We start from the raw sequence: 10862 nt of genomic DNA, 5'->3' as shown, positions 1-10862 counted from the left end.
TCCTTGTACAGGTCACTTCTACCCCAAAAGAGATTCCAGTGATCCAAAAATGTGAATCCTTCCCCTATACACCAGCTCCTCAGCCATGCATTCATCTGCTCAATCCTCCTATTCCTGCCCTCACTAGCTTGTAGCACTGGGAGTAATCCAGAGATTACTACCCTTGAGGACCTCCTTTTTAAATTCCTGCCTAACTCTCTGTAATCTCCCTTCAGAATCTCAACCTTTTCCCTTCCTATGTCGTTGGTTCTAATGTGGACAATGACCTCCTGCTGGCCCCTCTCCCCCGTGAGAACATTCTGTACCCTCTCTGAGACATCCTTGATCCTGGCACCAGGGAAACAACACACCATTCTGCTTTTTCTCTGCTGGTCACAGAAACGTCTGTCTGCACCTCTGACTACAGAATCCCCTAACACAATTGATCTCTTGGAAGCGACGTATCCCTCGTTGCATTACAGCCAGTCTCAATACCAGAAACATGGCTGTTTGTGGTACATTCCCCTGAGAATCCATCACCCCCTACATTTTCCAAAACAGCATACCTGTTTGAAATGGGTATATGTCCACAAAAGACTCCTGCTCTAGGTGCCTACCTCGGTCACCCTTCCTGGAGTTAACCCATCTATGTGACTGTATCTGAGACTTTCCCCCCTTCCTATAACTACCATCCATCACATACTGTTGCTGTTGCAAATTCCTCATTGCTTCTATCTGTCTCTCCAACTGATCTGATAAGATTTGCATCCAACAGCATTTATGGCAGATATAATCTGCAGTAACCCTTAAACTCTCTTTAAACTCCCACATCTGACAAGAAGTACATATCACTGCAAAGGCCATTTTCGCCCCTTCACAGTCTATAGACCCAGAAAATAACACCGTCTTATTCCTCTACAAACACTGCCCCAGGTTAAATTAATAGCTATGGCTTATATTTTAAGTTTAATTAAGAGACTTACTTCCAAAAATATATAATCAAGAAAGAATCCACTATACTCACTACTGCAGCCTTTCTCTTGGACAGACTTAAAACAACAATTAACTTATCTGATTCTGTGCTGTGAACTTCGCCCAACAGTTCCTCCAAGATTAGTTGTGAATTTCACTGAGTTAATTTTCCCAGATGCACTCCGATGTCCAGCGATACACAAATTCAAACAGTAAAGGCAGTAACTGTGTAGGTTCTCTCTCTCTCTCTCTCCTGCACTGTCCTCACCATGAGCTTCCTTTGTCTGCTCTTCTCCCTTTTAAAACTGCTGTTGTTTTTGACTTTTTTTTCCCAAAGTTCCAAAAAAATGCAACAGCATACAAAACAGTAATTGCTGCTCCTGGAATTCAAGGAAATCACCTCCAGCACCTAAAATACCTCAAAAAAAAAAGGAGCAGCTCTTACAGTCAGAAATTTTTCCTGCCCTCCATCTTGGATTACCCAGAATCCTATTTAAACCTGAATTAATACTGAATTACAGAAGGTCATGGGACTCAGTGGGTAGAGTCTCTGCCTCTGATCCAGAAACTCCGGGTCAAGATGGGCTATTTACACAATGGCCAAACATCTAGAAATCCTTCCAACACACACCAATAGCAGGCAGCAGCAGTGGGAGAGATTCCTGGTCAGCCATCATTCCAAGTGCTGTCCCTCAAGCTGGTTTCAAGCCAGTGGTCTTTTCGCAGGTAAACTGCGGAAAACAGACGAGCACGTGCTTGGTCTGTCTCATGCATCAGTAGATCTGGGACATCCAAGTCTATAATGAATTTGAGACATCAAAATACTCTGATGCTTTGGTTTAACAACTTATCCTTAACCATTCATTCAAGAACACCACAACACAGGAGGGCATTCAGCCCATCCTGCCTGTGCCAACTCTTTAAAGGTGCTAACCAATTAGTCCCATACTCCCTTGGCCAGTGAAAGGAAACTCCAAGGTTATGTCATAAGATTGCGTATCAAACAGCCGGGGGGGTGGGAAGGGGGGGGAGATGAATGACAGTGTATGCGACTGTATCTTGCAGCCTCAGGCACATACTCACCTTGCACTCTTTCCCATATTTTTCCTTTGTCTGAAATCATAAAGAAAAGACAATAAGGTACAAATAATCACCATCGCAGGAAGCTGATTAATACCCCACTGAGAGGTCACCCAATAGAGAGATTCCTGTCAGCATCTTTTATACTTGCATTAAGGAAAGATCAGGCCCATGATCATACCTCGGTCTGTCGTCAGTGAGCTGCCATTTACCAGGGCAAGCATTGTGTGGGAAGGGAGCTTTTCACAATTGTCCCAAAGCCCTTCAACGCAAGTTAGCAGGAGAAGGCAAACCAGAGGTTGCAGTTTTGTACACAACTTACATCTTCCTGCTGGACACACTGCACACGGACTCCAAGCATGAGACCCAGTGAATTCAAACAGCTGGCACCTTCTGGACTCTCGAGCCAGGCTTGGAGGGATTTTGTTAAGTGTTTGTACAGCTGTATCCCATTGGCAACCGGCAATGTGTGGGGCCAAATGAAGCACCTCTCCATAAAGAATGAACTTGCATTCATGTAGCACCTTTCACAACAGCAAGCTATCCCAAGGTGGCTCATATTAATAAGCTACCTTTGAAGAGTCATCACTAGTACAATCATTTTCTCTGAGTTCATTCAATGAAGCTCAAGAAGAAAACAACTCATTTATATAGCATCTTCTTTTATGCACGATCCCAGGAGCATTGGTCAACTGAACAAGGTACCATAGGACAGATAATAATGCAAGAAGTAACCTCCCTCAGTAAGAGCCTCTGGCTTCATGTTTGTAATGGTACAGAATTGTTGTAACTGAAAACACGCGAGTCAGAACCAGACAGACAGTCGCACCAACATGAAGCAAGAGAAAGGAAGGAAACACAATACCCAAGAAAGGAAAGTACTAGAAGAACTCAAAAAAGATAAAATCATTGTTATCCTACCTGCAGACAAAGCACACTTGACAAGCATTTTAAATCAAAGAGACTACATTGCGAAAGTGAACGCACCGCTTGCAGATAGCAACACTTACCAACAGGTGGCAATAGACCCGACCCCACAACTGATGAATCGAATCACAGCCCTACTCAAAAAACTTCAGAAATCAGGAGAAATCTCAAAGACTGACTTCCAAAAAAATGAAACCAGATGGATCCCACACACCACACTTCTATGGATTACCCAAAATTCACAAACCAGGGGCCCCTCAGACCATAGTCTCACTACCAGGAACACCAACTTACAGACTGGCCAAGGAACCACACCAAAGATTAACACACTTAGTAGAAGATTCACACCACTCCATCCACCCCACCCAAGAATTCCTGAAGACTAAAGACACCAAGATAGAAGAGGATGAAATAATAGTCTCCTTTGATGTAACAGCCATGTTTATATCAATCAACATTAACCTGGCCAAGGAAACACTGACTACACTATTAGAAGACCCAAAGACACATACACTAAACACCACCAACTTGATCAGCAAGGACAGTATAATCAAGCTGAATGACCTATGCCTTCCCACCCACTTCATCTTCAACAACAAAACCTACAGACAAACCAATGGAACACCCATGGGATCTCCGATATCAGGGTTCCTAGCAGAGGCAGGAATGCAGAGACTCGAACAAACAGCTCTGTCAACCATCCAACTCAAACTCTGGGTCCGCTATGTGGATGACACCTTTGTCGTCACTAAATGAAACAAATTAGAGGAAACCTTCAAGACCATCAATAATACCCTTACTGGCATAAAATTCACTAAAGAGGAGGAAAACAACAACAAATTGCCATTAGATAAAAGCAAATTACTGCAGATGCTGGAATCTGAAACCAAAAAAAAGAACATGCTGGAAAATCTCAGCAAGTCTGGCAGCATTTGTAAGGAGAGAAAAGAGTTGATGTTTCGAGTCTAACTGACCCTTTGTCAAAGCTGTAAAAGTAACAAACTGCCATTCCTAGATGTCGTAGTAGAATGAACAGCCAATAGGGAACTTCAAACTAGCGTCGACAGGAAAACAACACATACAGATCAAATACTGAACTAAAGCAGCAATCATCCCAACATCCACAAACGAAGCTGCGTTAAAACATTATTCCAACGCGCCAATACTCACTACAGCACAGAGGAACTATGCAGGGCAAAGGAAAATCACCTGTACGGTGTTCTCAAAAAGAACGGGCTCCCAATAAACACTGTTTGCCGATTTCTCAGCAACAAACCCAAACAAGCAGACAAAAAAAGTCCAGAAACCCTAGCCCCTCTCCCTTACATCAAAGGCATCTTGGAAATCATTGCCAGACTACTCAGACCCCTTGGCATCAGGGTAGCCCCCAAACCCAACAACACACTAAAACAGCAGCTAATGAACTTGAAAGACCCAATACAGACAACAAGTAAAACTAACGTCATTGACAAAATACCATGCAAGGACTGTAAAAAGCACTACATTGGACAAACAGACAGAAAATAGCCAACAGGATACATGAACATCAACTGGCCACAAAAAGACGTGACCCACTCTGACTAGTATCTTTATTCAGATGAGGAAGGACACCACTTTGAGTGGGACAATACATCCAACTTAGGACAAGCCAAACAGAGACACGCATGAGAATTCCGAGAAGCATGGCATTCCAACCAGAACTCTATCAATAAACACATTGACTTGGATCCCATTTACCATCCCCTGAGAAAAAGAACAGGAAGTGACATCACCCACAGAAACCAAAACACAAAGTGAAAGCGGGCCATACCACCAGTGGCTCACTGATGATGTTATCTAGGAACATCTGAAAACAAACTTACATCCTGAGTCAGAATATGGATAGTGTCACAATCTCAGATAAAGGGTTCTTATGGTGCAGTGGTAGTGTCCCTACCTCTGATTCTGGAGTCCTAAGCTCCAGTGCAACTTGACATCTCTGAAAGATGTCTCAGACATCTGACCCCTGGCTTTGAAGAATGTGCCCCTACCTCTGAGAAAGAGTTCTTGTGGTGCATTTGTCATATCACTACCTCTAATTCAAGAGCTCCAAGTTCCTACAACAAGGTTCAAGTTCCAGTTATTTTGGAAGTATGTAATAACAACTTTGAACAGGGGGCGATTAGAAAAATACCTGGCACTCCCAGCCCAGAACAACATGACAATATCCCTTTCAAAGGAAGGCTAGGCTTAACCACATTCAGCCATAACAGGGTAAGTGTGAGAAAATGTTTCTCCTGGCTGAGGAATCTAGAAGACAAGGTCAGTTTCAGAATAGGACAAAGAGAAAGAGAAATTTATTCACGCAAAGGGTTGTGAATCTTTGGAATTCTCTACCCTAGGGGGTGTGAATGTTAAGTAAGAGTATATTCAAAACAGAGGTTGCTGGATTTTTTTTGGGTAATGAAGACATCAAGGGATATGGGTTTATGTGGGAAGATAGATAATGAGCCATGATCTGGTGAAAGGATGGATTAATTCACTTCATCTCTTGAATATTATATTATTAAATAAGGTGGAAGGAAAAGCTGTTGGAAGAGGAATCATTGTCCTTGGGACTCAGCTGTTGCTTGTCATTATTAGACGAACAATGTTTGGGGAAGTCTGGATACAATTGGTTTTTGATCCTAGACTTTGTCTATTCCAGGCTGAGTCCAAAACTCTGAAAAGCCACAGCTTTCCAAATATTACTCAGACATCTGACCTTCTGGGTCCTGACTATTGTTCAATCTTCAGGATTTGCTAAACGTGTGAAGGGACATTGTTTTTAAATCATTCACTGGACATGGGCATTGTAGATAGATCCAGGATTTTGACCCAGTGACACTGAAAGAACGACAGTATATTGCCAAGTCAGGATGGTGGTTGACTTGGAGGGGAACTTGCAGGTGCTGGTGTTCCCAGGCATCTGCTGCCCTTGTCCTTCTAGATGGAAGTGGTTGTGGGTTTGGAAGGTGCTGTTGAAGGAGCGTTGATGTACTGCTGCAGTGCATCTGGTAGATGGTACACACTGAGCATTGGTGGACAGGATGAGCGTTTGCCCCATTCTGTGGGATTAAGCTGTACATGTATGTAATGGTGTCATAACACTGCTTTGTGAACCTGGCTGTGCTAAAAGCCTCTGACCTGTCCTCACCATTGGGCCGGTTGACTGTGAAAGAGAAAAAAGACTTATACTCAAGCAATACCGTTCATGACTTCAGACCCTCCCAAAGGCATTGACTTTTAAAGCATATTCGCTGTTATAATGTAGGGAGGGTGAACAACAGCAATGTGATAAATTCCCAAATCATCTGTTTCGTCGATGATATTGGTTGGGGGATTAAATAATGACCTCTGCATCATTAAAATTATATTCATCTGCGAGTGCAGCCAGATTTCGTATCACAGGCCACCTCACACTGCACTGACTGTCTACCTCTGCAGCTCTGTATGAGTACCATTTCATTGGTCTTCCCTAGAAGTCTGTGCTCAATCTCAACATAATCCTCTGTATGAGATTTATATTCATTATCTTTGTCAGCAAATCAGTAAACGCTGTGGGCAAAGACTGACACAGAACAGAGGAGATGTGCCAGGAGAAGTAAAGCTTAAGATCTAACGATCTTCCCCGAGATGTTATTACACACCCCTGGAGCGGGTGGGACTTGAACCACTGCCTCTTAGTTCAAGGGTAGGAACACACTACCACTGTGCCACAAAGGTGCCTCAAGGCATTTCACAATCAATACACTGAGACGCAGATTGCACCGGAGGGTGTGCAGAGGAGATTCACCAGGATGGTGCCGGGTATGGAGCATTTCAGTGATAAAGAGGCTGGAGAAGCTCGGGTTGCTTTCTTTGGAACAGGAAAGACTGAGAGGGGACCTGCTGGAGGTGTATAAGATTATGAGGGGCATGGAGAGTGGGTAGGAAGCAGCTATTCCCCTTGGTTGTAGGATCAATTACAGGAGCAGACATTTTTAAGATGTGTTGGGGGGGGGGGGGGGTTTGCTGAATCTTTTTTCACCCAGAGGGTGGTAAGGATTTGGAATGCATTGTCTGGGAGGGGAGTTGAGGTGGGAAAAAAAAATCATAACCCTTTTTAAAAGGTATTGGGATGAGCACTTGAACTGTCATAACATTCAAGGCTATGGGCCTTGTGTGGGAAAGAGGGACTAGTGCAGAGTTAGAATATTTTTTCACAGTACACACTTGATGGGCCGAAGGGGTTCTTCAGCACTGTTTGATTCTATTATTCTCGATGTGTTAAATCACACGTCTGGGTCAGATGGGATTGGAATCCGGACTTTCTAGCTCAGAAGTAGGAACACTTCCACTTGCACAGAAATGCCTCCCCAGACTTGGGCATTTTCTAATCAACGTGCTCAGGCGTGTTAGGACACTAAAAAATCAAACAAGCAATTGCAGATGTAGTAGATTTGAAACAAACAGTTGCAGGAGAGGCTCAGTGGGTTTGGAGACAGAAACAGAGTTAATGCTTTGAGTACAACATGACTGTTCTTTGGTTCAGATGAAGGGTCACTGTGCCTGAGGTATTCTCCTCGGATGCTGACTGAACTGCTGTGCTTTTCCAGCACCACTCTAATCCTGAGGTATTGGCTCTGTTGCTCTCTTCACGGATGCTGCCAGACCTGCTGGGTTTCTCCAGCAATTTGTGTTTTTGTTTGTGATGACACACCACTGGAGCTGGTGGGACTTCAACCCAGGCCTCCTCGCCTGGAGGTAGGGAGACTTCCATTGCAGGCGGGTTGGCACGGTGGTTAGCATTGCTGCCTCACAGAACCAGGAACCCAGGCTCGGTTCCAGCCTCAGTGTGGAGTTTGCACATTCTCACATTGCTGTGGGGTCTGGTGTAGGTCAAACTGTGGAAGGATGGCAGGTTTCTCTCCCTGAAGGACATTAGTGAACGAGATGAGCTTTCACAACAATCGATGGCAGTTTTATGGTCACCATTAATGGCACTAGTATCCACCGATCAACCCAGTTCCCTCCAGCATTAGCCTGAGTCTTGGGATTACCCATCCAGTTACATTGCCATGATACTATTCCATCTGCTCATTGTGCGGGGCCTCAGATACATCCGTTAACCAACAGCACCAAAAACAATTTATCTCTTCAATTCCTTAACTGATGCGTGCAGGAGCTCACTGTGCTCCAAATGGCTGCAGAGTTTCACAGAAATGCAATATTATATAAAGTAATCTGTATGTTTGAACACACTTTGTTATAATCAGAAACTGTAAAAGGTTTCAAATGAAGGCAGATCTTCCTTGTCTTTGTTTTGTAACAGATCACAGGCATCAGCTTCAGGCTTCACCACAAGGTCAGTGATTTCAGTCTATGTGGACTCACTCAGACAGACCTGGTCACATGGCTTAATCCACTAACAAGGCACCACAGGTAAACACTCTTCACCCCCAAGTTCCACATGTACCGACTCGACAGAGAACTAACAACTTACCATTCGAATGTAGGGGTTTTCTCCAAGGCATGTTTGGCACAGAATCGGAAAATCCTAATCACATAATAAAGAGGTGTTAGTAATATCTCCACTCCAAAACTTTAAAATAGTACGGAAAGATTGTTGCAATAAAATTAAAACAAATTCCAGGGAGGAATTCAACAGAAAAGGGTGCAAACACACAACTGATAAAGGGAGCAAAATACCTTAACATACATGCAGCCTAGTACAGTACCCCAGTGTTATACAGCGAGTGACCTGGCCCCACCAGTACTGTACCCCAGTGTTATACAGCGAGTGACCTGGCCCCACCAGTACTGTATCCCAGTGTTATACATTGACAGACCTGTCCCCACCATTATAGTGCCCATGTTACACAGTGACAGACCTGTCCCCACCAGTACTGTACCCCAGTGTTATACAGCGAGTGACCTGTCCCCACCAGTACTGTATCCCAGTGTTATACATTGACAGACCTGTCCCCATCAGTATAGTACCCCAGTGTTATACAGTGACAGACCTGTCCCCACCAGTACTGTACCCCAGTATTATACAGTGACAGACCCGTCCCCACCAGTACTGTATCCCAGTGTTATACAGTGACAGACCTGTCCCCACCAGTACTGTACCCCAGTGTTATACAGCGAGTGACCTGTCCCCACCAGTACTGTATCCCAGTGTTATACATTGACAGACCTGTCCCCATCAGTATAGTACCCCAGTGTTATACATTGACAGACCTGTCCCCATCAGTATAGTACCCGTGTTACAGTGACAGACCTGTCCCCATCAGTATAGTACCCCAGTGTTATACAGCGACTGACCTGTCCCCACCAGTACTGTATCCCAGTGTTATACAGTGACAGACCCGTCCCCACCAGTACTGTATCCCAGTGTTATACAGTGACAGACCTGTCCCCACCAGTACTGTACCCCAGTGTTATACAGTGACAGACCTGTCCCCACCATTATAGTGCCCATGTTACACAGTGACAGACCTGCCCCCATCAGTACAGTACCCAGTGTTATACAGCGAGTGACCTGTCCCCACCAGTACTGTATCCCAGTGTTATACATTGACAGACCTGTCCCCATCAGTATAGTACCCCAGTGTTATACAGCGAGTGACCTGTCCCCACCAGTACTGTATCCCAGTGTTATACAGTGACAGACCTGTCCCCATCAGTATAGTACCCCAGTGTTATACAGTGACAGACCTGCCCCCATCAGTATAGTACCCCAGTGTTATACAGTGACAGACCTGTCCCCACCAGTACTGTACCCCAGTGTTATAGTGAGACAGACCTGTCCCCACCAGTACTGTACCCCAGTGTTATACAGTGACAGACCTGCCCCCATCAGTATAGTACCCCAGTGTTATGCAGTGACAGACCTGTCCCCACCAGTACTGAACCCCAGTGTTATACAGTGACTAACCTGTCCCCAGCAGTACAGTACCCGTGTTATACAGTGACTGACTTGTCCTCACCAGTACAGTACCCCAGTGTTATGCAGTGACTGACCTGTGCTACTGGTACTGTACTCCAGTGCAATAGTGACATACCTGTCCCACCAGTACAGTACCTGTTACGACAGTGACAAACTTGTCCCCACCAGTACTGTACCCATATTATACAGTACTGTACACCAGCATTATAATGACAGACCTGTCCCCACTAGTAATGTACTCATGTTATACAGTGACAGGCTTTCTCCATCAGTACTGTATCCCAGTGTTATACAGAAACAGACCTTTCTCTACCAGAATGGTACAGATAATGACATTTATGTTTTCAAAAGCACTGCACTGCATTGATATACATTGTTTAAAATTAACACCAGGTCATAGTCGGACAGGTTTAATTAACCTTAACCCTATCGCAAGAGCAACGCTCCAAAAGTTAGTGCTTCCAAATAAACCTGTTGGACTATAACCTGGTGTTGAAAGATTTTTAACTTTATCCACCCCAGTCCAACACCGGCTCTTCCACATCATTGATATACATTCACACATCTGCCCTCACTAGTACTGAATCCAGTGTCATATAGAGACAGAGCTTTCCTTCCAGTTAGTACTCCAGAAGCATATAGAGACACTCCTGTCTCTATCAGTACTGTACCCCAGTGTTATATTTGACCTGTCCCAACTAAAACAATACCCCAGTGGTAGACATAATAGCCCCAAACCTCAGGATTATACAGTGAATGCTAAAGTGTCCTTGACTGACTATGAAGCTCTCTGACTAATATCAGGCACAGTACAATTTAGCCTGTTGCTTGCAGATTGCATCTGATGAATCTTTTTCTCATGACACCACATCATGAGGAAGAGTTGCAGACACAGCCATGTCTAACCTTGATCCATTTGAGGGGAAGAGTAAGGTGTGGGGGGGTAGGGGGC

General features: G+C 44.4%; 1 protein-coding gene across 1 annotated transcript in view; it reads right to left on the bottom strand.

The window, feature by feature from the left end:
• The window catches only part of rbm22 (RNA binding motif protein 22), a 26904-nt gene that overhangs the window by 14784 nt on the left and 1258 nt on the right, over window positions 1-10862 (bottom strand). Inside the window, exons 2-3 of the mRNA XM_043703096.1 lie at window positions 8462-8515; window positions 2035-2064 (exon numbers count right to left, since the gene is read on the bottom strand). Of these exons, the coding sequence (XP_043559031.1) occupies window positions 2035-2064; window positions 8462-8515 (84 nt within the window). The remainder of the gene's footprint in view (window positions 1-2034; window positions 2065-8461; window positions 8516-10862) is intronic.

This window comes from Chiloscyllium plagiosum, chromosome 14 (assembly GCF_004010195.1).
Source record: "Chiloscyllium plagiosum isolate BGI_BamShark_2017 chromosome 14, ASM401019v2, whole genome shotgun sequence".
Taxonomy (NCBI): Eukaryota; Metazoa; Chordata; class Chondrichthyes; order Orectolobiformes; family Hemiscylliidae; genus Chiloscyllium; species Chiloscyllium plagiosum.
Note: the sequence above shows the minus strand (reverse complement) of the source record. Positions and strands in the feature narration are given on the sequence as shown.